The sequence below is a fragment of the Rhea pennata genome, chromosome 3 (assembly GCF_028389875.1).
Source record: "Rhea pennata isolate bPtePen1 chromosome 3, bPtePen1.pri, whole genome shotgun sequence".
In the NCBI taxonomy this organism is placed as follows: Eukaryota; Metazoa; Chordata; class Aves; order Rheiformes; family Rheidae; genus Rhea; species Rhea pennata.
In genome coordinates, this window is record NC_084665.1 from 81,098,986 (window position 1) to 81,126,307 (window position 27,322).

The 27,322-nt window shown below is 40.2% G+C and overlaps 2 protein-coding genes and 1 long non-coding RNA gene across 5 annotated transcripts in view; 2 read left to right on the forward strand and 1 right to left on the reverse strand.

Annotated features, from left to right (window-relative positions):
* The first annotated feature begins 534 nt into the window (after positions 1-534).
* POPDC3 (popeye domain containing 3) lies at positions 535-14,390 on the forward strand. Its single transcript, XM_062572697.1, has 4 exons — positions 535-635; positions 9,592-10,336; positions 12,194-12,302; positions 13,203-14,390. The coding sequence occupies exons 2-4, from the start codon at positions 9,846-9,848 to the stop codon at positions 13,479-13,481; spliced, it is 879 nt and encodes a 292-aa protein (XP_062428681.1). The 5' UTR covers positions 535-635; positions 9,592-9,845; the 3' UTR covers positions 13,482-14,390.
* On the reverse strand, positions 11,136-27,287 carry LOC134138701 (uncharacterized). Of its 2 annotated transcripts, none has more exons than XR_009957987.1 (3): positions 27,089-27,287; positions 18,448-18,729; positions 11,136-11,252 (listed from the first exon to the last, which is right to left on the reverse strand). It is a non-coding gene; the product is annotated as an uncharacterized LOC134138701 (long non-coding RNA). The 2 variants fall into 2 exon arrangements; XR_009957986.1 differs by lacking the exon at positions 11,136-11,252 and adding an exon at positions 13,013-13,052.
* The window catches only part of BVES (blood vessel epicardial substance), a 34,676-nt gene continuing 34,010 nt past the window's right edge, over positions 26,657-27,322 (forward strand). Inside the window, exon 1 of one of the 2 annotated variants that reach the window (XM_062572696.1) lies at positions 26,657-26,803. The gene's annotated coding sequence lies outside the window, so the exon portion shown is untranslated. Of the gene's footprint in view, positions 26,860-27,322 lie in introns of both variants that reach the window. The other variant, XM_062572695.1, reaches the window with a different exon arrangement.

Consider the following 27,322-nt stretch of genomic DNA (forward strand, 5'->3'; position numbering starts at 1 on the left):
TAGAAGCACTAGTCATGTATCGTCGACAACCTACCTCCACAATACATTTCAAAAGAAACGTGGTGCAGGGGTGAGCAGGTGAAAAGGAAGAAAATTGTGTTTTTTATTTATTTATTTGCATCCCAATAGTTCCAGACAACCCAAGACAGCAACACGAAAGATGTCTTTTTCTCTTTGCCTCAAAGCTTTCTCTTTTTTTCTTTTTTCTTTTTTTTTTTTTTTTTGCCTCCCCCTCCAAGTCACAGCTAAGCACCTGGGAAATGAAGCGCGGCACACGCGGACACGCTCAGTGAACCCGTTGGCTTTGCAGCCGCCGAGGAGACGCCCGCTGCCCGCGGCGGCCGCGCCGCCGCCGCCGCCGCCGCCGCCGCCGGGACCCCCGCGCCCGCCGCGCCCCGCACCGCCCCGAGCAGCCCCGCGGGGCCGCGGGAGGCGCCTGCGCGCTGCGGGCGCTCGCTGCCGGCCGCGGCGCTGGCGCCGCCCGCAGCCTCCCGGCGGCTTCTGCCTATTTTAGTCACAGCGGCGGCTCGGTGGCCGCGGGCGGGACGCGGTGCGGCGCCGCGGGCTGCCGGGGTCCCGGCGCCCTCCGGCCGTGAAACTTTTCCGCGGGCGCCCGGCAGGGGGCACGGGGACAGGTAAGGGGCGCGGGCGGGCGGGCGGGCGGGCGCGCCCGCGGGTCCCGCCGCGCTCGGGGGCGCGGCCGTCGGGGCAGGGACGGCGCCGCCGCGGGGCTCCCCGGTGCGGGCTCTGGCGGCGAGGGAGCAAAGCGCGCCCGGGCGAGCCGCCCCGACGGGGCTCCCGGCGGTTTCTTCCCGGCTTTCGCGGAGAGGTGCGCTCCTCTCCCCAAAAGCTCCCGCTGGGAATAAGGAGCAGTAACGAGGCTGTAGGCGAACTGCCGGAATTCGGTGTATGTTGGAAGTTAGAGAGCTTTGTGCTGCCTCGTAAAATACACCCTTTATAAAGGAGCGTAGCACGCTGCCTTGCTCTTCCTACCTCAGGATGCCTGCCTGAAATAAGGCTGTAACATGTATTTGCTTGGGGGATCGCTTCTTAACAAAGAGCGGTTTCTGGCTTCTTGTCAGGTGCGATTCCAGCTGGCTCATGCAGTCGTGAACTTGGGAAGTGGCAACACTTCCGCAAAACCAGCTCGGGGCCAGAGTTTTCTCCCACTTGCTCACAGTTTGCTTTGTTGACTGCGTTTATTGGATTCTTCTGTCTCCCCCTCAACAAATAACAGGATCAGATGAACTCTGAAATTAAGATTTGTTTTTGTATTTGCAGTTATGTCTTAGCAAAGAAACAACTACAAGCGACACAAAACACTGTTTTTCCAACTGTAATATTTTACCACATTTCCTTCAGCTGTTCTCTAAAGCTTCAGGTTGTATTTAAGCTGTCAATCACTTTATGGGCAAACATTTCATATAGCTGATCTCCTATAATATTGAATCATAGAGCCACCTGGTAGTGTTATAAAGATGTCATTGATGAAATCTGGCTTCCAGAATTTGGGCTTCTTGCCATTCCGTGGATTAATGGGAATATGATTGTATACATGCAAGGAGCAATGTTTTCACTGACCACAGCAGAATAAGGCAGGATTTCCAAGACTGCAGAACTGTTGCTATTTAGGTTTTTAACAAAGTTCTGTATGGTGCCAAATAACAATGCATTGTAAAATTTCAAGAGGGTGTTTTTAAGACAATGTCTTGCCTGCAAAATAACAAGTGCACTGCAAATTCCTATAAGGAGAATAAGTATTAGAAGGAAATGTGATACAATTAATTTTGAAGGCAAGTTTTATAGAAGGAAAACCTTTTATGAAAGTTGAGAACTTGGGGTTTATTAAGGATTGAAGAAAAGGGATGTTAGATGAAACTACGTTTTATCAATAAAGTCTGCAGGCTCTTCAGAGATAAGGTGGCACTTTATCATTTCTAAATCTGTGTACACTATTTTGCATAAATGATCTCTGCTCCACATCTCTAGGGGTTAATACAGTGCATGTAATTGGCCATGCCTCTGTTGCACAAAAAGTCTAGCTATAGTATTTATTGTATGGTGCACACAGTTTCAGTTTTTGATTTTTGTTATGCTAAGAAACTAAGAATATTCTGACTCTTGTAGATAGACTAATGAAAGTGATGCTGAACCAGTGCTATGCATGTGCTGGGTGCTTCTGTGTGGCACCATTTTGTCTGTAAAGCCATATGACACTTGTTCCAGTAAAGCACAAGCTAGAACTGTACCTCTAACCCCAGTCCCTGCAGCCAAGATGAATCGTTTTGGCAGCCGTGTTAGGACGTACTTGCTACTTTTTGCTATGTTTAGAGCTCCTGGGGTGCAGGAAAGCAGCAGTTCATGACTCAGTATGTTGTTCATGTATTTGCATGCACAGCTAATGATACTAGTCTTCTGTAATATGGTAATCCAGTTTTGTGGCCAGGTGCACTGTGATGGCCTAAGCCTCTGTGTTTATTTCTGTGTTGGGAAATGAAGTTGATGTCGTCTGATTCATGTCCATGTAACTAGAAGGGAATACATTTTCTTCCAGAGGCCCTCCTGCATCATATAAACTCACTTAAGCTGGGTTCTGCTGGGTTCTGCAGGGTTCAACTATAGTTCATTAACATAGTTTTAAAACACGTGTGAAATACGCACTGTAGCTGCTTTTTCTTTAATTCATTTAGAAGTTGAACTGTAGAAAGGACTGAATTTGTGCTTCTCTTTGTCCTTTTTATTATATAACACAACGTAGAAACACTGAATTGTTATTTGGCCAATACCATTTAATATACAAGAGCCTTACTCTAATTTTCCCAAGTGTTAGCAATTGACTCTATCAAAATTTTAAATTTTTTGTCCCCTAGACCTAAAAAAGCTTTAAAAAAGAATTATTATTAGTTTGGCATGAATACCCCATATTCTTATGGTTCATCAGTTCTGATTCAAATTGGAGGAAAATCTGTCATGTTTTTTCTTATCAGATATTGTCTAGAGGAAAAAATAGATAGCATCTTCAATATTGGTTTTGCAACCACGGAGGGTTGCATTGTATATTTTACAGTGATAAATGAGCAATCGTTCAAGTACTGTAATCTGTGTATAGTAAGCTGGGCTTTAAATATTTAAAGACTAAATAATAGCAGCTTCCCTGTATGCAGTGTTTCTAATGAACCTTAAATTATTCTGTGTTGCTGGGTTTTTTTTCTTCCTTACTCTCACTTTTTTCCACTTCCTAGAAAGATTACTAGGGATTTAAACAAATTATGAGTTGACTCGCTCCATCCTAGCTGCATCCAACAAAGCTCAGTGAATTGAAAATTCTATTAAAAGCCTCCTGCAAAAGCTTTTCCACTTTGCCCAAAACAATTGTGCACAGGTTGCAGCAGGAAGACAGAAGTCAGGCCTCACCGAGTGATGAGGACAACCGCTTAGCAACCTTGTGCTGTTAACCAACATTCACATTAGTCAGTGACTTCAAAGTAAAAACGGAATTGGGGCATCTCTAATGCAACAGCTGACTGAAGGGGATTTTTTTGTTGACAACCTCTGAACATAGGAGCCTAAATGATTGCTGACCATAAAGTTTGACCCAGAAAAAAAAATCCCATTTGGCTGCTGCATTTTCTTAGTGCCTCTCTAAAGGCACTGAAATGCCAAAGATGCTTGAAAGTGCCTCAACTTTAAGCTTTCCTAGAGCAATTGCTCTCTGTGAAGGTATCACTTAATTTGGGTGCTTTACAGGTGTAGGTCCAACTCAGTAACTGCAGGCTGGGCAGCCACACAGGTGCCGGAGGGACTGGAAAGGTGCAGTTCAACTGCTTCTCTTAAGAACCAGGGTGCTTTACCTCTAAAGTGATATAGTGTGTATCAGTAGTGCTAGTCGAGGACCAAGACACTAGCTAGGTCCCTTCCTCAAGGGATTTCAAGTCCATTTTCCCCGCCCGACAAGGATGCAGGGAAATGACTCGCTTGCAGCTTCTGTGGGTGGGCCACATCCTGCCCTTCTTACTGGAGCCGTGGTGGTGTGCAGAGAAGAGACAAGTCTGCCCTGAGCTGCACCGCCGCACTTGCTTCGGGTACAGAGGAGACTGGGGAGCCTAGGGCTCAGCTTCCAGGGCTGTGTGCATGCTTCATAGTAAAGCACCCATCTTTGTTCTTTGAAAAACATTGCTGTCATCTCAGGAAGGGATTCTGGCTCCGCATGGTTGGATATTCCTGCTGGAAGATCTGTGTGTGAGGAATAATTTCAAAGACACATCTGTCTTCAGTGCTGAAGTAGCTTCTTAGCTGGTATCTAAGCTAGGCTTCTAGATTTCACTGGGCAGAAGAGCTACTCAGCTTTCTAAGTATATAAATCTTGTTTATATTAAGTAGTTTAGAAAAAAAGTCCAGAAGACATCATTGTGATCGTCTAGTCTAACTTCCTGTAGAATAAAAATAAGTCTGTAGTAAATCAATTCCTTTTTGAGTGATACCATGTCCAAATTTATATTAGGCATTAGACAGCATCCTGACTTCTTAAATTCCCAGCAAAGGAAATTTTTAAAGCCATTCCATTAATTAATAACCTTTGCAGTGTATGCTTGCATACTTTTGTGATCTGAATATGTCTAGTTTTATAGTGACTGATTATCTTTCTATCTTTATCTGCTGGATTGAGTAGTCCTTTTTCTCCTTCTTCCTCCTGTTTTTGTCCCCTATAATAGATGTTACAGTTTGTGGTGAAGTTATTGTAGCCTTCCCTACATGGAACAGAACTGCATTTCATTAGGAAAATACTGTTTTCCAATACTGTAATTATTATTCTGCCTAGGATATATGAAGGATATGGATAAGATATACAGGATATATGAAGTCATATGATGTAAGCTGAAATAGGAGCTTATGTTGTTAGTTACTGTCCTACTAGTGTCCCATTGCTGTGCGCATGCTTTGAGGGAGTAATGCCAAGGTCAGTTCATTGCTCAAAATAGCTTGTTTATCTGCCCGCTTGTCTATAGGTACATAGCCATACCTGTCTGTAGGGATATCTCCTCTGTGCACTGTATGAGTTAGATGAGCAAATCCTTAATTGCAAGCTGATCTCTAGGTCCCTTTAGGTATCTAACCCTGAGTGAATAACTAATAAAGTACAGAAGCTTCTGGAGAGTATGCTACTTAAACCACCATTAAGAGAAATACATATCATTAGTAGAGCTCAGAGCAGATTCCAGAGGTGTAATGGGACATAGAAGGGATACTGTAATGGATTTGCTGAAGAAAACATTATGGTGAGTTAGGGGAAATACTTGCTAAAATTAAGAAGCAGCTTGTATTTGTACATCTAACTGAGGGCTTGACCACTGGTCACTGTCACTAGATGTAAACTGCCCATTGCCCAGATGGGAGATCCTTAGAGACAGTCACTTTTGAAGCCCTTGGATGTCAAGGCCGTTCTCCTTGGCTGCATATTCGCATCCGACCATTGGGTTCTGCTCTTAGCTGGTGGAACAACTTAATTGACTGCAACGCCAGTCTATGGCCACTAGCTTACATATATTAACATCTATATTGTAGATGTCTAAAATTAGTGAAACAGATCCTGCTAAATCCAGCATCATCTCATTTGTACATAGAACTGTATATTCTGTAAAGAAAAAATCTTGCTTTGTGGTTCCAAATCTGTAGCAAACAATGTAATTCCTCTAAGCTGGCTACATGATCAGTATGTGCGGCTCTAAGTCTTGTCAGTATGTGCACTGTAAAAGTCTCCAGGGCTTTCTGGCTGAATACTTAGTCTAAGATAACTAAAGGATAGTGTGTTCAAGGTCTGAATAGCTTTGCTTTTTAACTTCACTGAAAAGACTGAAGGGAAAGCTGCTCCTGGCCTCAGGGTTTTTAGAGTGTTTTGCAGAAATTACTCTTCTTATTCAAACACTGAGAGTAACTAACACTCAGAGTTTCTCAGAGATGAGGTAGAGTTGTCAATGACAAAAATGGGGTGAAATATAAATTTATTTAAGTAAATTATAATTTACATAATTGGTAATTCTTTGTGGAAATGCTGCAGTGTGTGGAAAAAGTCTGGGGGGGCGTTGCATTTAAATTACAATTCTGTTACTTTGGGTAACAGAAAATAACAGTATATTTTAATATACTGTTTATATGAAGTTTTAAATTGCTGGCTGCTACTTATTTTGGAGAGTGTCTGTGAAATGCTCCATTTACTGCTTTGAAACTCCAGCAAACTTGTTAATTTTATCACTTTCTGATGACAGCTTAGTTCTTTCAGAAATGCTGTTTATCTTAATTAATTCCATGCAACTTTACATTGCCTCTGTAGTGGTGTTTTGGTAAAACATCCAGAAATGTTTCAGGAATTCAGCCTGTGTCAGCAGAGTATGTCCTCTGTCTGAGCTGGAAGATGTTTTCCATGCATCTCCGGGTCCAGCAGCCTACAGTTGTCAATTTTGTTCCATGTTATTCTGAATAAAGTAGTCAAATAACTACTCTGCAGCTGTGGTCTGACACAGACTTGCGTAAGGCATGCTTTCTCTTTCTTGAGCAGGTGGCAGAATAGAAAGTAATCTGACATTTACTTGGGGAAAATACAGTTCTGCAAGTTTATAATCAAAGGTATCTTCTTTAAATACAGTCTTATATTGAAGCTTGCCTGATTGTCACCATCAAATTAAACTATAGGGATAACTATTCATCACAGACAGGATAGCTAAATTGGTGTTTCAAGTGAGGCCAGAATCAATTGGCATGCTAACTTTGCTGGTTCATTTGACTAAGAAAATAAAAGCTTCTCAGTGCAGTGATGGTGTCCCATCTGTGTACTTACAAACTTGGAAATGCAGTGTTGTTGTAGGCACTTTGTAGATGGGTTCTCAGTGGAGGATGACTCACATTTAGTACCACAGCTGGCCTTTTTTGTTTGTTTTCTTTCTTCCCAATGCCTGCAGTATATGAATGGCATAATTACAGTGACTGCTTTGAAGCTTTTTAGAATCTAAAATGTGAAAATTGTGAAAGGCCTTATGTAGCACTAGATACCTATCAAAATAATCTTTTTTTACTATCCTCATGTCTATACATACTTTCTGCTCTGTTTAGTACTTCATAACAAAAAAAAAAAGATTGTCAACAATTTTTGGCTTCCAACTCTTAGAATATTTTCATGATAAAAATAGGTGAACCCTCTCTTTTTGACTGTAATTCACTGGCAGCAAGCATGCCTGCTCTTCACTTTAGTCCTGAGAAGTGATTTCCATTTAGCAGTAGTCTTCATCAGTGTTTCCAGAGAGTTTGTTGTTGCCTGAATCAGCCTCTAAAATGCACTTTTCCCATTTGCTGTTACCTAAAGTAGCTCAGAAGAGTCTTATGTTGATGAAGTTATATTCGATGCAAACATTTGCCTCCCTTATTTGCTCTTCTTCTTGTCCTCGTAGAGGCATGTCCTCTACAGCCTGGATGACGCTGCAGCAAAAGTTCTCATTGTGCAAAATTACTGAAATAAATGGGAATTTTCCATAGAGTGTTTTTTTCAAGATAGATAGATTCCAAATACAAACAGTTATAAATGTAGGAGAACTTTCCATAGCTTTGATTTTGTTTATAAAGACTCTGTGTCATAATGGTATTTTGTTCCTCCCAAATTATTTTGACAAATTTTCTCATAAACAGACATTTTACAGTAATTCTGTGAGCTGAAGGTTGACTATGAATGCTATAAGGCAATTGAAAATTAATATAAAATATATAAATTTTGTGAAATTTTTGTCATGCAGTGGGCCTTTTACATGGTAATGGAAAGTAGATTATAGTATAGACCTACAGTGTTTTCATTTGTGGCATGCATGAAGCTTCCTATGTAACATGTTAGTCATGACCTCATTTAACACACTGATTTTTTGTACAAATTAGGGCATTTATGACAACTGGATGAAGCAAAATGTTGGCGTTAAAGTAGAAGTATTAACAATAGTTAAAAATTGGGACAGTGTTATCAGTGGTTCTATGAAAAAAAGAAAACTGCAGCTGACTTTGACAGTGCAACAGAAATGCTGAATGAATTTAGAACAGAAGGTCTGGGTTATATATGGTTATATGTTTGTTTTGCACAATTTTATCTTCTTTCAGTTCAAAATCTTAGCTTTTGTCATAGAAGTAATACCTGAAATTCCTAATGCTCTTGCTATGCCTAAGTAAATTCTCTGTAGCAAATCCACTTCTGAACTCCCATTGTCAAAAGGCTAAATCCTACCTCTAGGCAGACTCCTATAATAGTTCTATTGGTCGAAAGTGGTATTGGCTCAAGGGACAAACAACAGAGCTTAGAGCTACGAAGTACCTCATTCTTGTAATGCCAGTTCTTCCACTAAATTGGATGTTGAGAACCTTTACTTCCGAAAGATGCCTTGCTCTTTAGCAATGATATTTTTACTGGCCAATGACATTCCTAACCCCATTCCCAAAGAGGGAAAGATTTCCTCCTTACCTTTTCTTCTAAACTCTGCCACTCAGTTCTTTTGGATTGTACGGCTTTATTTAGCATTAGTAGTTTTGAATCAAAGAACTAGTGCTGAGTTTTGAATAAACTTAAGGGAATTAAAGCTAAGAAATACGATATGTCTTTGAATCTATGAATCTTTTAGATATGACACTGTAAAAACAACACTGAAACCCTGCTGAATGAGGCTGGCTGCTTCAGTGCACCAGTAGTACTACTTTTGACTTCTGTGGCTCTTGGAAAATTTGATTAAAAAAAAAAACACTTAGGAATATATTCAAATATGGAAAAAATAGCTTGTTTACCATTACAAGTATTAAACAATACAATTATATGCTCCATACTGTGGAATTATTTGAGGAGAACTTCAGATGTAAAATTGATCTGTAAATGCCTTTTGAAAAGTATTTTGCAGGATGACTTATTCACTTAAAGTTCTAATAACATAATCTGTATAAAACTGCATTTGAGCTATGACGTCTTTCTTATACATGACAGCTTTTTGCCTGTTGTCGTCGGAGTAGAAAAGAACATCCCACATAATACTTGGGTTTCCTTTTCTGTGATGTTTGGGGATGTATTCTGTTGTCTTCAGGGACAAAGCAGCTTTGCTGTTGTCATTAATGATAACAGAAAGGAAAAGGAGAAAAAGAAAGGTGGATCAACAGAAATCTTGAGTGGAAATGAGGGAGAAGTGAATAAGGAGTGAGTGTTCATTGTGTTATCTGGTTCAAGAACAAGGTAGGGCATTAAATGAGACTGGTAGGTGGCAGGTGCAAAACCAACAGATGTGACTACTTTCTCTTCAGTGAATTGTTAAGCTGTGGAAACACTTGTCACAGCATGTTTTGGATTTTGTGTAAATGTTTGCATGGATCTAGGTGCAATTGGACCTGTAGGGTTCATAAATGCAAAGACATGATCTTCAGCCAAATAAATAAAAGATTTGATCTTGGAATCACTGGGTTGAAGTTACCTGGGAAACTGAATGATTGCAATGCAACCTGTGGCTTTAGACAATGAAAGTTTTGCTGGGGTTTAACTGCTGAAAATCATTTTATAAGTAATACCTCTTTTCTTCACTTATCCAGATCAGATAAAACTACAGATGACAAAGCTGAAGACAAGACAACGTGTGAACTGATGAGAAATGGCATAGCCTTCTGAGAACAGTAGTTTCCTAGTTGCCTGAGATCTTAAGTGCAGCGTCACTACCAAAAGAGACCGTGACATTATGTGATCACTGAGCAGAGGTTACAAGGATGGAAAAGCAAAGGACTCCTCTAGCTGTCTTGCATAAATAAATAAATAAAAGCTTCAGCTGAATCAAAAAATTAGTCCAGCCATGGGAGAAAATGCAAGTTTTTGGGAAAGCTTGATACATGCACATCCTACCTGCACAACTTGGAAGCAAGAGGCAGAGGGATCTATCTACCATCTAGCTAGTATTCTCTTTGTTGTTGGCTTCATGGGTGGAAGTGGATTCTTCGGGCTGCTTTATGTCTTCAGTTTACTTGGATTGGGCTTTCTCTGCTCTTCCGTTTGGGCTTGGCTGGATGTCTGTGCTGCTGATATATTCTCCTGGAACTTTATACTGTTTGCTATATGCTTTGTACAGTTCATTTATGTTACCTACCAAGTTCGGAGTGTGTCCTTTGACAAAGAATTCCAGGAACTCTACAGCGCTCTTTTTCAGCCTCTAGGAATTTCCTTAACTGTGTATAGGAAGATTGTGTTGTGCTGTGATGCAGAAGTGGTTACTCTGGAGAAAGAGCACTGTTACGCTATGCAAGGCAAAACACCTATTGATAAACTGTCCTTGCTTGTATCTGGCAGGTTTGTATCAGTTTGTTCTGACTTGTTTACTGTAAATTTCTTTTTCTTTTTTCTTCACTCTTCTTGAAAAGGAAAGAAATGCCTAATTTGTGTACTGTTTATTCGTTTTCCAGTAGAATAGATTAAATATTAATGCATGTAATATAAATATTAACAGGCTAAGTACACTTGTCTAGGGGACAGCACTAACATAGCAACACTAAGCACAAAGACTATAATAGTTTAAAGAAGAGGATTTTAAATCATCATTCTTTTTCAGACTATTGTATCATAGCACTTCCAGGTTACTCAGATAAAGGAAATGTAAAAGTGTGCCTCAGTCTTCATGTTGTTTTGCAGTCTCTCTGTTGCCTAGCTAACACATCTTTTTTGCTTTTCTCTGCTAATATCATCTGAAAGAAGGACTAAAATGTAGTTATGAAACTCAATATATTGAGGTAAACTTAACAGAGTATCTTGACTGTGGCTGCTTTGTGAGAGGTGGTGGGGAAGAAAGGAATAAGGGAGCAAAAGGAGGCCCCACAACCCCCTTCCATTACAAAGGGGTGTAATAGTCAAGCCCTACCAGAATTTATGTAGTTAAGGCTACAGTTTTTGCGGCACTTAGTAAGGCCCTGAGGCAAAATAGCCACCTGCCTATGCTCCCTGCTTGTTGGAGACCCTTCTAGCAAGCCTTAAGACAACCCTGCTGGTGCTTTTCTGAGGGGAAGTACCCACTTACTTACTGTATAGAAATGGTACTGGATCTCTGTGTATCCTCTTGGTCTCACCACCACAAGGACAGATTGGATAACCAGAGATGACAACCTTGTCTGTCTTTGATGGTTTTGATGAGATGCTTTCTAGGTAGATTTTGACAGATGCATGGACAGAAGAAACTTGCAGACAGCTTTAAACTCAGCTGACTTAGGAATACCTGTAATGAACAATATGGATTTTATGTAGTTAACTCTACACACACCGTAGTCTGACACATTTTTGGGAGGTCTCTAGAAAGTACCATCTGGAGGTTGCCTTTGGCTGTAGCTGTACTGAAGGAGAGATGTCCATCCTTCTACTTGCCCAGCCATTCAGTAACAGCACAGGTAGTTCATGCTACATTATTTTGTGCAAGAGAGGTCTGCTTCCTGTGCTCTTGGAAAATCTCAGTTCTGAGCAGATGTAAAAAGAGGGCTCCCACTGCTTGCTTGTTTTCTCTTAGGTCACGAGGTTCAAGTGTACATTTCCTGCTCATGTGCTTTCAAACTTAAATATGATCAAAAATATACAGGAAAATTTTCTTGGGCATCTGCAGAAGGCTGCAGGGATCTCCTACCTCCATGCTGGTCCCCTGGCTACAGACCCAGTCCTGTGGCAATGTAATTCATGTTAAACATTGAGAGTGCCTGATGTAGTATACACTACATGTATCAGGAACTCCCATATCGCGCTGTTTGCCACTTCATCCCCTCTGAAATGCCTGTTTGCCAAACTAGGACATGTATGCTACGGCTTTCCAGCCAAGGAGGCAAGTGGGGTTCTGTGCATTGCTCTTTCAGTTCCCCAGTGCATGCTAGCCTTCTCTTAACAAAGTTTGCATGTGGCTGCACAAATCCGCCCCAGGTAGGATAATATAGTTTGAGTAAGGCCTGAAAGGATTTGAATTTCTGTTGCACAATTGTTTTGTATTGTCATTCAACTAGTCTGATCCAGCTGTGTGCAAAAGCATTACATAGTTAGGATACTGTTGGCCAGTGATTACTTTTTGTTATCAAAGCTGTATTTAAACTCCTCACATATTAGAAATAACACATTCCTGTTGCAGTCCTTGCTTCTGTACACATAGTACTAACAAATTAACACATCTTATCTTGGTAGGATCAGAGTGACAGTTGATGGAGAATTTCTGCATTACATTTTTCCTCTTCAATTTCTGGATTCTCCGGAATGGGATTCACTGAGGCCCACAGAAGAGGGTATTTTCCAGGTAAAAGGGGAGTTTTTTTTACAATACTATAGAAAACTGTTCAAGTATTAATCAATGCAGAAATAACTTCATTTATTTATGGGTTTAATTTGTGAAATTATACAAACATCTGGCCTTCCAGTATTTTGGAGAGGAAAGTCTCCTTTCCCACTAGACTGGTTATGTTGCTTGTACCTTCTTTCTGTTGGTTCCTTATTGCTACAACAGTCTAGACTTTTCCAAAAGCTAATCTCATAGTTAGACTACACTTGCATTTTTTGTGGTGTGCTAAAATCCATACGTAGGAGACCACACTTGCAGGAGGTGGGTAGAAGTTTGTGCTGAAAAGGCCTGCAGGAGGTGAAATTTGGAGCAGGCCAGCTGGGAAAGTTTGTGCCTGGGGTTCCAGTTAACATAGGGAGGCGGAGCGGGCTGGCACCCTGTAATCCATGAGCATTTGCAGTGGTGTCACTTGACTGAGGTCAAGATGATAAGCTAGCTCCTACTTGTGACGGATCCGATGTCTCAGGGAGAAGTGGCATTTGTAGACAGCTTTCTTTAGATCTGCCTTCCCAGTATGAGCTGCAGAGAGCAAAGCAGGTACGCAGAGCCAGATTTGGGGCATGCTGTTAGCCTCTGTCCCCACTTAGGCTGCTGCTGGCAATGTAGACATTTATAGTTCTTATTGAGGCTGACAAGATAGTCTTTTGTGCCCATTCCCAGTTGTCCTTCTTGTCTTTTGCATGCAGCAGACCTCACAGAGCTCTCTAGCTGGATTTAAATAACTTTAATTGAAGTAGATAGAAAGGCAAGAGAGTGTATGTTACAGACAGCATAAGTGACTGCTGGGGGGGTGGGCAAGGACAGCAGCAGCAGTATCACCAATCATCATCTAGCTAATTTTAATTTTCTGTTCTATAGGTAACACTTACAGCAGAGACAGATTGTCGATACGTGGCCTGGAGGAGAAAGAAGCTGTACTTGCTGTTTGCTAAACACCGTTTCATCTCACGCCTGTTCTCAGTTTTAATTGGGAGTGACATTGCTGAAAAACTGTATGCCTTGAATGATAGAGTGCAAGTGGGAAAAGGATATAGATACGACATTCGGTTACCAAACTTCTACCATGTTTCACTTCCAGAGACACCTATAATGCAGTCCTCTCAACACCTACAGAAAAATTCTCCAAGGCAGAAGTAACAGGTGTTACAAATTGTGACTCCTTCAGGAAACAATAGTAAAATGAAAAATTCTACTATAATCATTCCCAAAATTGATGGGGAAATACAAAATGATGAAGCAGAAGAGCAGAAAGATGAAGCAGAATGAGACCTAATGAAGCCAAACTTGACTGAAAAGTGCCATTTACTTTAGTTGAAGTAGCTTGAATTCTTCCACTCCGTGTAGAGCCAGCTGGTTGGCTTGTACATTTTGACTAATTGTGCAATATGTTTAGTTTCTGTTGATTCTTTTGTTGGCCTTGTTACTTTTGGAGGAAAACAAATCATAGTAAGTTGGAATTTTACTGTAATTGGGGTAGCCTCTATGTTGAGCTTAAAAAAAAAGCACACTATTTGTGATCATACATTCTTAAAAATAATTGTCATAATGAAGTCATTTTTATCTTAATGCAACAATAAGTAAGTTGCGTTCAAAATATAACAACTTACTTGTAACATTTGCATTTATGCCATATGAACCTCATCTCAATTAACATGGAGAATATTACAGAAAATTGACTTAATGTCACAGACTAATTTTCTTTTCTTTTTTCTTTTCTTTTCTTTTCTTTTTTTTTTTTTTTAAGAAATGACAGATTTTGAAATGCACAGCAATGTTCTGTAAAACAGAAAAAAAAATTCTGTCCCATAAGTGGTTGATTTCTCTCAGGCTATCCTAAATAGACATTATGTGAAAACAAACAAAAAGGTAATTGCTGGCATTTAAAAAGTAAAGCAGTTATAATTGCTGCAAATATATGTTAGGGAAATGGTTGTGTAGTGTTTCTGCTAGAATGTAATGCTGTAGTACCTAGATTTCAAAGGGGTAAGTGCCATTCGTGACATGTTCAATAAACACTGCCAATCAATAAACTGCCAAACCATTGGAGTCTGTTTTACAGCATGCTTTTTAGCTAGATTTGTGAGGAAGAAACAAATGAAGAAACAGCTGCAGCAACAAATACAATTCTTGTTTAGTTTCCAGGGTCACTTCTCTGTGCCTATGAAATTCTTGATGTAAAATGCACTCTCTCTCAAATTCTGTGATATTTTAATAATGTATGGGAGCACTAGCTCAAGCTTTGGTAGGAGAAAGTTAGTTTTGAACCTTGAGGTCATTGTGCCTTTGGGGATAAGTGTTTTGAATGTCTTTCCTAAATCACCTTCCTGCTTCTGTGCCTGAGGCATGCCAGTAATAATAATAACAATAAAAAGAATTATTATTATTTTATGAGATAATATTGCTGCTCGACAGATCAAGGTAGATCACATTTTTAATACTTAAAAATTGCTGGACTGTTTGGTGGGACAATTATTGTGTGTTTGTGTATGTGTAGGTATACATATGAGTTTACATCTTTGGAGTTGTTAATGGAGGACCTAAAATAATGATATAACCCCATGACTGAAAGATAATCATACAGTATATTTAACCAGGTTATTAGAAGAGAGATGAAAACACTTGTCTGAATGTCCTTCAGTGTAGAACAGATAATGTTGTATGCTTTTTTTTATGCTTTTTTCTTCATGTCCCTTTCTCAGAGAGAGAAATTTGCCTAACATAAGTTGCCTAAGGTACTATAACATGTAATGAGATAATCCCCAAATTGTGCTAATAACCCCTCCACATTATGTATTCTGTATTTTTTGCTTACTGTGTGAAGTCCATGAGTTACAAAGCTACTTTGTGTTGGTCAAAAGATAACTGGAAAAAATCGTGAAAGAAAAGTTCATTGAGTGCTATTAAATGTAGAGACTAGCTCAGGAAACAGCTGAGGCACAAATTGCCAGAGGCTGGGAGAGTATATGAAGGAAGCGTAACTGTGTGTACCCTGTTCCTACACTTTTCATTAGGGCATGGTTAGAGACAGGATAGAAGGCTAGGCGTCTCTTTCATATGACTTAGTGCAGTTATTCTCATGCAAATTCAGCAATGGATTACGATCATACCTTGGCTGCCTGTGGTGCTCAATTCCTGAAGTTGGTAAGAAGTGCAAGTACTCAAAACTTTGCAAAAAATGCATACTCTCTCATACGTATGGCCAGTTGCATTGAATTTTACATTCCAACCTCCACTTCATCTAACTAAGCTATTGCTAATTCAACATTCCATTTTCTGAAAAGCTTTTACACTGTTTTTAACAGATGATTCAAAAATATCCACCCCCTTCTCTCATTCTGATAAAATACCAAGAATTTACAGATTTCTCTTGCTATAATGAGGCTTGGATCAATATGAAGTTTATACTTAGCATTTTATGAGTTAACAGTCTAGAAACATAAAATGACAAAGTCTCTTCTAGACTTTGGAGTAATATAAATCATCAGTTCATCCTTTATATTCTTTTCTGCATTGTTGACTATATATGTTCAAATCCTTGTCCCATGTTTGTCTTTGAAAAATCTTGCATTAACTTAAATATGGGCAGGATTTCATAAAGCAGTATGATCATCTTGACATTCCAAGTAAGACCAAGGAATCCTGCCCACCCAATTTTTGTATCAAGTTTACATATTCTATTTAAGCTGATGCATACTACTTAAAAAGATACCTGCTGTAGAGTGTTGGATGCTCTACTATACACTTAGGTGAATCTTTTTTTTTCCATGACTAGTATGTGCCTTAGTTTCAGCCTAGCTTCCAACTGTAGACCCTTGTGATGCTTTTTCTGGTAGACTCATTTGCTATCAGAAATCTCTGCTAGGACACAACTGACTCATTTTCTGAACATGCTCTTAGCTAATCTTGTTTAGTTTTTTTGCTAGAATGCTTTTCAGAATTTGTGTCATTTTAAAAAATCATTTCCAGTTTTTTAGCATCTGTTTCAATCATGACCAGTAGAACATTTCAGCTATAGAATTCAGGGCATATATCTACAATAATATAGTATACACAAAAAAAGCTGGAAGTCAGACAGCAAGACCTCCCCCACCCCTAACTTTTTTTAATCGTGACAGCTCTTCTAAAATGCACTGTAGAATATACTCTGGTATGTGACTTATAAAACAGTATTTTGGGTGATCTGCATAATTTACCCAAATAATGAAGTACTCAGACTAATGAAGTACTCAGACTGATATCAGTGAAACAATATATTTTTTTAATACTATCACATACAGCCAGTCATAATCTATACATTACTAAACACTTCAAGCAAGATGAATCTCTGACTTGAGTTCATCATTCAATTTATGCTTTTATTACTACTCAGGAATAATTATCAGCGAGGTGGTCAGGCTCCTTACTACTTAATTTAAAAAAGAAGAAGAATTGAGTCAGCACTGCTCTGTGAAGTGAGGACACTATCGTGGATCCTTTTCTTTATCTGCAATGGTTTTCCTTTAGTCACATCATAGTCTTCGAACAGTTCCATTAGCTTCTGTGGGATTATGTCTAGATTTGGCTATTGCTACAGGTGAGAGTGGCAGAGTCTGGTGCGCATGGTTCTCATTCATCTGCATGCTCATTCATCTGCATCAGTCAATCCACTAGCGTTTGCAGAATTGAAGTGAACTGAACTTCTTACAGATTTATAAAGGAAGGGCTTATTTTAAACTGGAATTGTGGCAAGCTAGTCTATTGGATGCACCAATGTATTGTAAGATCTTCAAAGCTTGTCTTGCCTATTTATGGGGTTTGGTGGCAGGTTGACTGTAGTCCTTTTGCAGAGTAATGCATGTCTGGTACATGCCTTAAATAAGCATAATGCTGACCCTGCAATTCATTTGTAAGGTAGTAGTTGCTTAACAAGTAGTAGCACAAGTACAGGTGATAGAATCTAAGTGTTTTCCACTCCAGCACACAACTCCATTCAATACAGCAGAACCACAAGGGTGATAGAGAATGCATCTCTATGTACTATTATAATTAATAATGCCGTGCAATGGAATTTCTAAGCACTTAATGCAAGAGATGATTAGTTTATGTGGTCGCCTATGATAATAGGGGGTCATGGTAACTGAGGAGGTCCATCAGTCACATATTCAGAAATTAATTGTCCTGAAACAAACCAGAAACTACGGCATAGTGTGATCAAAGGAAACTCAGTAATAGAAATCATATATCCTTATAAAATGATCTCTGCAAAAAAAAAGAACTGGGAAACCTGAATACATGCTTGGTTGAATTTGCATAGTTTTACCTCACCTTGAAAAATGCCTATATTTGCAGTAATTAAATAAATGTTGATGCCACATTTTCAGCAAAAAAAAAAATCCTCTGCAATATTGAATTATTGTAAATGATAAATATAATACATATTTAGACTCAACATGCATAAAAATTTAAAGTTTAATTTTGTTTCATTATAGAAACAGGTCTTGCAAACCATCTCTTAAAAATTCAACAACAAATCCATAACTAGATCAAAGAAGAAAGCTCTTTAAATAGAAAAAACAGAAATGATCATCTATTTGCTGAATTCAGGGCAATTAACAGAACAAATGTTTTTCTTCCTTTCTATTTCTGCAATAATGGTAAGCATACTTTTTCCCCAAAATGTTACAGAACAGATACCTTACCAAACTGATTTAGTAATCTCTTTTGGAAATACTTATTTTTATATTAATATGCATACAAATACAATAGGTTCAAGTTTCCCAGGAGAAAGCATTTTTTTTTTCTGTTTGCATAATTCATGTTAACTTTTGTGTAGATTTTTGTGTGTTTGCAGTTTCTCCTTACTTCTCTGCAGGAGGCAGGAGCAGTAAAAGCTATAGGGTGCCTTCTATTGTACTGTGCAAGCTGTCAGAATTAATTGGTTAAAAAAGAAAAGGGTGGCTGAATAGTGCTTGAATAGTCTGGTATTAATAATCCACATTATTAATACCATAAATGAATAAACACAATGGTGCTGAAGAACTATTTGCTAACTCACTCTGTTATTTTAACGTTTACGGTCTGCCTCCTCTGTTCAGTGTGAATCAAAAGAGTTAATGGAACTTACCCATGTAAATAACGCCACCTCATCCTGGTGAATCAAACTGTGTAGGTGGAGCTTCATAAGTGCGAGTGTGTAGGAGAAAGGCAGCACAAGCACATCATGTGAGATGTCCAGACGCTCGCGGAGGCTCAAGCAGCAGCTGGAACTTCAGGGAATGCTGGCATCTCTCCACACGGGTGTGCAGCGTTAGGCTTCGCATCCAGGGTCCTGACTGGCAAAGCCTTTGTCGAGATTAGCTCTGCAGATGGAGTCTGCTAGCAGAGGTTTTCAACCCAAATCACCATTCTGCAAACCACAAGTGTTGTTAAATGTTAGTGTTGACCAGGAAAAAGGTGGGACATTCCCAAGAACTTAAGGGAACAGAAGGATATTCTAACAATTAGTCTTTTGCTGTGGGTTCCATAAAATTCAGTTGTAAGCTCCATTGCAGCTTCTTATTTAAGGGATCTGTGGTGTATTGTGGGGATTGTACTTTTCCCTACCTTAGTGGGGTTTTTGATGATAAATATATTAAAGATGATTAAGGCACTGAAGTCTATAAATAAACAAATTCAATAAAATAATGGTGGCAAATAGTATTTTAGCAGTAAACCTTGGAGCTTTTGTTGTATCTGCAAGTAACTCTTCCCTCTAAACTTGTTTAAAGCCTGAGCCTAGGAGTAACATGTTAAGATACCTTAGGCTGAGAAAGACATTGAACCCAGACATCCCATTTCGTGGCTAAGTGCTCTAACCATATGACATTTATATAAAAGTGGGCAGCACCATCATCTTCTCTAGCAACTGCATTTTATAAGAGAACATTGAACCTGCTCAATTCTGTGACAGGATGTGTTTGGGTCCCTGTCTTTAGGAAGGAATTGTGGGTTAATGATAGCCTAAGCAGATAGAGGCCTGCGTGGCGCCTGGGCTCTCCATAGCATCTCCATAGGGAGACACACATTTGTGTTTAGTGTTTTCTATTTGTAGGTTTTACTGGTTCATAAAAAGCATACAGGAATATCTGAATACCCAAATCTGCTTTTTAGACTTCTAGGGTCCAACACCAGGACCTTAAGGACTTGGCTGCATGGGTGGGACACTGGAAGGTAAGCTAGTGATACACTGTGATAAATGCAAAATAATTTATCCCTCAATGAGAATGAGGCAATCCAGTTCACAGCTTCTAGAACGCACAAGTGTGAACATTAGCAGTTACTACAGAATAGTTAGTGTGCTGGAAATCTGTTCTGTGCTTTGCTCATTTAACTTGTTCTGTGAAAATCTTTTAAATTTTTAGTGAATCAAGTTGTAGCAGATATTCTCTTTTGCTAACAGATTTAGCTTAGAAAAAATAATTTGAACACTTATTTGGAATATGAAGAAAATTTGTCCTGTTTCATTTATAGAAATGTAGGATTCTCTCAAATGACATTTTTAAACAGATCTCCACAGTGAAGTATATGGGAGTACTTCTTAAAAGCCTGGCATACAGCACAGTTCTTCGTGATTTTTACTGGGTCTCCATTTTCTTGTTCACTTCCAGCTTTTCAATACACATAGTGTCCTTTCAGTATATGTTCGTATTTTAAAAAATTAGTGAATAATTATAAATAGTAGGAAAAATTACAATAAATATTGACAATCTGAAATCAGATACAGAATAGAAAACATTTCTATTCTGTTGTTTGTTTTTGTTTTTTTTTTTTTTTTTTGGGGGGGGGGTTACAAAATCATAGTGCTTTTCTCTTTACCGTAGTCATTGCCATTTTAGTTCTGAAACTGTGCTTTATATAGTGGTATGTGTATTTAAGCTAATATTAGATGCAAAAGCAATAATCATGTATAGAATCTGTGTATGTTGCAGTATGTATCGTTATTTTTAACCCTATGTAATAGAGTTTTGTTTGTTGCTTTTTTCTCTACAAAACAAAGAAACCTAATAAACATTATTCAGTAGACTGTCTTATTCATTCGTTCAAATTTGAGGGAAAAGTTTTTTTAAAATCCTTGTTTGATTTTACTCTCAAAGATCATTGCAACAGTAGAAAGAAGCAGCTAAGATAGGCCACATAGCCTCGGCACACATTTTAATACAATCAATATGCAGGCGAGAATTCAGTCCAGCATCTGAATCTGCAAAGCAACATAACTGAGGTGTAGAGTGAAGGCAGGACCAGGCTTGCCAGAGCAATTGTTCAGTGTTGATTGCAACAGGAGCAAAGTATCTTTCTGAAATGGCAGAGAAGGCACATAATGCCATCAAGAAATGCAGTGGTTGAACTACTATCTCCATCAGCCATGTTTATGCTCAAGCAAAAAATATTTCAAAGACTTATTTAAGACTGCTAAAAAGTGCACAGAGTACCCGTGCTTCATCTTCAGGCTACATCAGCCTGTGCACTTGCATAGGGCTTGGCCATTCCTGTTTTGGTTTTTTGCTCTTGATCTTTTGTTCCAAGAATTCATTTTGTGTTACTTTTTTCACTGGTATCAGTAATCTGGTCCTTCACAGGATTTTCAGTTTTCTCCTTACCACTTTTTTTCTTGCTATCCTCTCTTTACACCTTTTAGTAAAAAGAAATTAAACTGAAAAATGTTATCTCATGCCCATTCTCAGTTCTTCTGAGTTAATCTATTTACCTTTTCCTCCCCCTCAGAATGTGAAATATTTTCATTCTCAAATCCTACAAGCTTTCTCCGTCACTTGTTCAAATAATTCTGTAGGCTCATCTTCTACCTCTCTCCATGTCCACTTTTTTCTTCATTCTTTCAGTTATTTAAATTAGTTTTTTGAATCTTTCATTTATATTCCTTATTCATTTCTGTCTATCCTTCCAGAGATTATTTAAACACTTGTCGCTTAATTATTTTTTTCCTCTTGAAATAAAATAATTACTGATCAATGAAAGAATAAAAATCCTAGAAAAATGCAGTTTTTAATCAAGCAAATATGCTAAGTCCCGGAAATTCAAGCCTCGCCTTCACTTTGCAAGAACAATCCCTGGCAAATATTAAAACACACAACTAAAAAAGACTAATATTACAAGAAAACTTATTTATTGCAATTTTACCAACACTAGAAAGTACCCATACATTTACCATGACAACAACTGGAATTCTTTTGTTTTGCATGGGCAGTCACATGGACTAAGAAAAATTCACAAAAATCTCTGCAAAGAGAAATTGTGAACTGTGGTTAAAATTGATTTCCTTGAGGATGAGCAGAGACAACTCTGTATGATCATCCTGAAGGTTTTTTTTGTGTGTGTGTGTGTATGGAAGTTCTCCAAAACAGAAAAACCACAGCCAGTTCAAACAATGCTGCCAAATCTGCTGTAGTGGGGACGCTTAAGGAATGGGATACCACCCAGCTAGGGAACAAACAGACAAAATGCAAGAGCACTGCTTATTACTTGTCTTCCACTGCAATTACGTGTGAAGTAAGAGCTGCCTCACATTAACCGAGAGCAACGTGTTGATAGTAACTTGAGTCCTTCACAATATTCCTCTATTTCCAGAAACAAATAGGCCAGTTCTGGACAGACTCCTTGTTATTCCTCGTTGTTGTTAGGGAGCTGCCACAGCAAAACAGTGACAGCAGTGCCATGACCCCTGCCTTACAAAACTGAACAGTTTTTAGAGCAGGTCTTCTTTCTTTTTCTTTTCCTTTTTTTTTTGGGGGGGGGGGGGAAGAGGAAGGGGGGAATCATGTGATTTAGGTAACCAATACTGAACAAGCAGAGCAGGCACTTCAGAAAACAGTCACAGAAAATGCACCTGAGAGCAGATCATAGTTTTGCATATATCCATAGCAATCATTCACTGAGCAATTTCAAATAATGAACATACAAATTAAATTGTCACCATCATAGGTAATTGTCTGAATGATCACAGGCAATTCAGGAACAGGGATAATTGCTAAACATGATTGGATAAATTGTTTACTGTGAACAGTTTAGATAACTTCAATAGCAAACAATTTTACTCTGCCCTTACCTCTCCTGATTGGGTACCCTTTGGACATATCTGTGACAACCAGTACATCTGTTAAAACTTGGATATTTTGACAGATCATTTTAGAAGAAAGCTGGCCCTTGGCTCTAAGCTTGCAACAACCAATTATTATACTATCAGTCAGACATTTGAAAGGCCCAGGATATGATGTTTTATACCTTTGTTTTAAAAGAAGTTCACAAGGATAGATTTTCTTGTATAAATAGGAAATACTCTCCCCGTGGATCAGGCATTGGAAAAATTGCTGGACTATATACCTTACAATATATCAGAAAGTGACTGTCCAGTATCTGAGGTAAAAAAGAATCAAGACACACACACTCCTCTTAAATAACCCCATGGATTATTAAAGAATTGAGATAGCATTTATCATTCACAATCTCCTCCACACAAACTTCCTTATAATAAAAAGTAATTCTAGATGATGCATTTGGATAAAATCAAAATAAATATTTTCCCTGGGAAAATGTGTAATACTTCACAGTTATAGCACATAATTTCAACATCTAGTATGGGACTCATCTCAGTGAAATGTTGCAGTTCTGAACTACAACTAGGATCCCTCCAGTAAACAGAAACATACACTGCTAGGGTATTTCATCCCACTTCAGAAAGCTGTCAAACATACACAGGATGAATTACTTTCTGAAAGAGCCCCTTTGCATTGTCTATAGAGGGAATTTAAGAGATTAGTTTAGATTTGGTATCTTTTCTCTTACAGATGTTGGTACTTTTTCTGGAACTATACATAAATACATTTCATATACGTGTGTGTGTATATCCACACACACGTACATATAGCCATATATGGACATATCTATGTGTGTATGCTTGTACACATGCATGCGCACATGCACACACACATTGATCTTACATACTAGAGACCTTGCCATCATCTCAAGGTAGCTGTGTTAGCTCAGAACATCCGGGACTCAGGGTTGCAGCAAGTAAGTATACAAAGCATTCATTTTTTCTAGTGAAAATTTTGCCTGAAGAAGGTTGTAGAATTAGTTTTCACTTGGAAAAGGCAAACAGTTTATGCCACCTGCAATTTTATGAAAATTACTTTATAGTCTGCTTAATAAAGTCTTTCAATAGCTTGTTGCATCCAGCTGAGGAACAACAGATGTTAGGTTATATTGTCAAAGATCACAAAGCAGGTTGACGGAGATAAGGAACAAAACTGAGTAATCTGCAACATCCATGTGACATCTTCTACTGTGGACCATTACTGCAGCAAATAAAGAAGCAAAGAAATAACTTCAGCTATCAAGAGTTTTATAGCCAAAGAAGACAGAGGGAAAGTCTGCATCAATGAACAGCTGTAGTGCCAATGCTTAGATCTGCCTCTACTAAGTAAATGCAGGGATCTGGCTATTTGAAGCGACTCCTCACAAATGTACAAACAGTTTTTACTTCTTGCCTCTGTCGAATCAGCTTATATTAACAGGCTTCAATCAACTTGTACTTTATTGACATATATAGGAGGTTAACCCAACTAATTGAGTCTTCACAGTGGTTTAGCAGTAGAACATTAAATCAACTTAATTAAATCAGTCCTTCTCATGTACGTGAGACTTTGGATTAAGAGACTAAATTTTATTTATGAGACGTTGTCACATATATGACATTCTACTTGGAGAAGCTGTTATCTATAAAACTAAAAGTTACGTAAAATTAGTATCTCCATAGAACATTACAGCATTATTATTGATAAGATAATGGTAAGACCATAGAGTATTATTCATGCTCCATAGACCATTAATATCTCTGCAGAACTATGTACTATTCTTTACAAATTTGATGCTAATCATTCTATTAGAGAATGGTAGGTCTTTCCTCTCTATTAGTGTATGTACAAGACTGGATCCATCAGAGCTTCATCTTTGAGGGCCAAGCCATAGGGGCAGTTCTCCAACCTACCTTTGTTTTCCTCTTTCTGCTGACAGCAGTACTAAATATCACCATCTAAATTATCTACTCAGTTATCTACTATAGCTCTGCTGTGCAGGGGAAATGACATTTAATGAAGAATATACTGAAATACAAAGATACCAAGAGACTAGCTCTAATCAGGAAAAAATTCTACTCTTTCACGTGGCTGTAAATACAATTTGTTAAATTGTTAGGTTTTTCTAGTCACTGTGATTTTCAATATTGGGCTAAACAGCTTGGTGTTTGTCACCAAGGCTCTCCACAATAACGGAGATCTGGAAGGTAATGAGAAAAGTACAAGAGACTAAATTTTACATTCTGGACTAGCAAACTAGCACAAGGCGCAAGTAGCATGGAAAAATGTATTTTTCCAGTGCATAGCATTCAGTAACTTGTTTGAAAATGCTGACATGTCAGACTAGATTTGCATAGGAGCTGTCTGACAGGCTGCTTTGTGCTGCTTTTGGAAGCAACTTGGCCTTGTTCCAGCAAGCATAGCTGAATATTATCAGTCTCAAACATATGCTAGATGCTATCTCTGGTAACCATTCCCATGGCCATATGATCTGAGTTGTTCTTCCTACTCTTCTTCCAGCTCACTTACTCTGCATACCTCAGGAAACAGGGAATACATCCCCAAACTTGACTGGTCAGTCAGTGGAAACACAGTCTCAAATCAAGTCCTTCATAATAAATATTCACAATAAAGTTTTTAAAATTGGGTCTTACACCAGCAGCAAGATTCATAAAAGCCCTATTTGCATGGCACGTATTAGGAGACATATCCAGATCTCTTGTCCAAAATGTAAAGCCAAGAATAACTATAACAAAGCCACAGTCTCCTGGGACACATGTTGACCTGTATGTGTATAGACAGCTACTTCAAAAATAATTCAGGATCTTGTATTCTTCTTTCCAGAAATATGTAAGTATAATGCTGACCATATACTCTCAGCTGCTATAAAAACACACTTTGTAGCCAGCTCATCAGAATGTATTGAAAGAGATTTTCTCCCTTTGTAGTCTTCATTTATCACTAACAGTCAGGCTTAGGGGATGGGCTGGAATGCCCATACACTTTATCTGCAATACCTTTCATCGCTAGATGATACACATCAATATCCTGAAAATGAAGGCACGTTAGGCAGCTGCTCAGTCTGTCCTGTAAAACTGGTAGCGCAAAAGCATTACAGACAATACATCAGCATCAACAGATAGAGGCACAAGTGGCCATCTTCAGAAACATGTCATTTCTGGGAGCTGTAAAACTGCCACATGAGGAAGCTCTGTGCCATTTCTTAAAATATTATGCTCATGACAAAGCAACCACAGAAGGTGCCAAGCTGAGAAGAACAGTTTAATAAATGCTATTGTGACTCCTTGACTCACCATATAGGGAAAATACTGCTTGCCACTTGTTTAGGTAGAATTCAGCTCTCCTAATTTTAACCATCCAAAAGCTAGGCACCTTGCCCAAGCTCTAAGCTCCCTCCACAGTGAATGGAGGCATCTCTGTGGGGTGATTCATGCCATATATTTTAGTTGCCTTAGTTGGGCACTCCTCAGTATTCACAGGTTTCAAACTCGGAGGGAACAGAGTTGAGGCTTACAGTCAAATAGAGGCACAGAGAACCAGGGCAGCTTTTTTTTTTTAAGCATCCCCCACTATAGCCTGCTTGTGGGGGCCAGAAGGAGACGTGCAGATGACATGTTCGAGGGGAGCACAGCTACTGGAGGAAGACTTGGACACTCTGCAGTGTTGGAGCACCATGCCCAAACCTACTGAAATTCAGCTCCCATGGCCACTCCATGGCAATGGCATGGAGATATTTGGAACAGGCTGCTTGTTTCTACCACTTTTACTGCATACCACAGGATGAGGTGTCATTGGCCTGCTGGGAGCTGGTGCTGCACAACCTGTGGTGCTAGTGCCACTGTCCCCAGTACCAAGGGATGCCGAGACCATGCGGCTGGACTGCCCCTGGAGAGCAGCCACCAACCATAGGTCCCACTTTCTCAGGTCCCCTTGGGTCCCCCCCCTCCAAGGGGAGCGTCTTGGAGCCCTCAGGCCAAACCCGCCACACACCCCACAGCACCACACCACATTCCTCACCTCACAACACACCACATCCCCCCACCCACACCGCCACTTCACCTCCCACCGCCCACCACACCGCCCCCGCAGCCCCCTGGGGCCGCGGGAGGCGCCTGCGCGCTGCGGGCGCTCGCTGCCGGCCGCGGCGCTGGCGCCGCCCGCAGCCTCCCGGCGGCTTCTGCCTATTTTAGTCACAGCGGCGGCTCGGTGGCCGCGGGCGGGACGCGGTGCGGCGCCGCGGGCTGCCGGGGTCGGCGAGCAGCGGCGCCGCGTCCCGGCGCCCTCTGGCCGAGAAACTTTTCCGCGGGCGCCCGGCAGGGGGCACGGGGACAGGTAAGGGAGCTGCGCGCCTCGCTTCGTCCCCCGCGCGGCGGACAACCCCGGGCCGGGTAAGGCGTACCGGTGTGCGGGCAGCCGGCTCCCGGGCACGGGGGAGCTCTGCCGTTCCGGGAGGCGGGCGGGTTGTCCCGAGCAGCGCACAGCCCCTCGCGGCCGGCGGCTGTTAGCGAGGGGAGTCCGTGGCTGAAGGCCTGACGGGGCAGCGGGCTGTGACTAGCGGTTCGCCGGGTGTCCGCGGCTAGATGCAGGCAGCAGGCGCACCCGGTAATTTAGATTTACCTTTCCCCAAAGTTGGGGTTTTTCCTTCTTCTCGATCGCTGCTTAGGATGAGTGAGGTCCTGCTGAGCTGTAAGAGCTTGCTGGTTCTTGAACAAGCCGCGGCGCGGGCGACCGTTAGCCGTGCGCCGCCGCCGCCGCGAGGCGACCGTTAGCCGTGCGCTGCCGCGAGGCGACCGTTAACCGTCCCGATTCCCGTCCCAACGGCTTGTGAGGGAGGCTCGAGGGTGGAAAACG

What these genes read in the sequence shown, in the direction of transcription:
- POPDC3 (XM_062572697.1), top strand. Translation starts at nt 9,846, where the DNA reads ATGGGAGAAAATGCAAGTTTTTGGGAAAGCTTGATACATGCACATCCT. An exon ending in TCCTTGCTTGTATCTGGCAG is followed by an intron (nt 10,337 to 12,193) that starts GTTTGTATCAGT and finishes TTATCTTGGTAG; the next exon opens with GATCAGAGTGACAGTTGATG. An exon ending in CAGAAGAGGGTATTTTCCAG is followed by an intron (nt 12,303 to 13,202) that starts GTAAAAGGGGAG and finishes TCTGTTCTATAG; the next exon opens with GTAACACTTACAGCAGAGAC.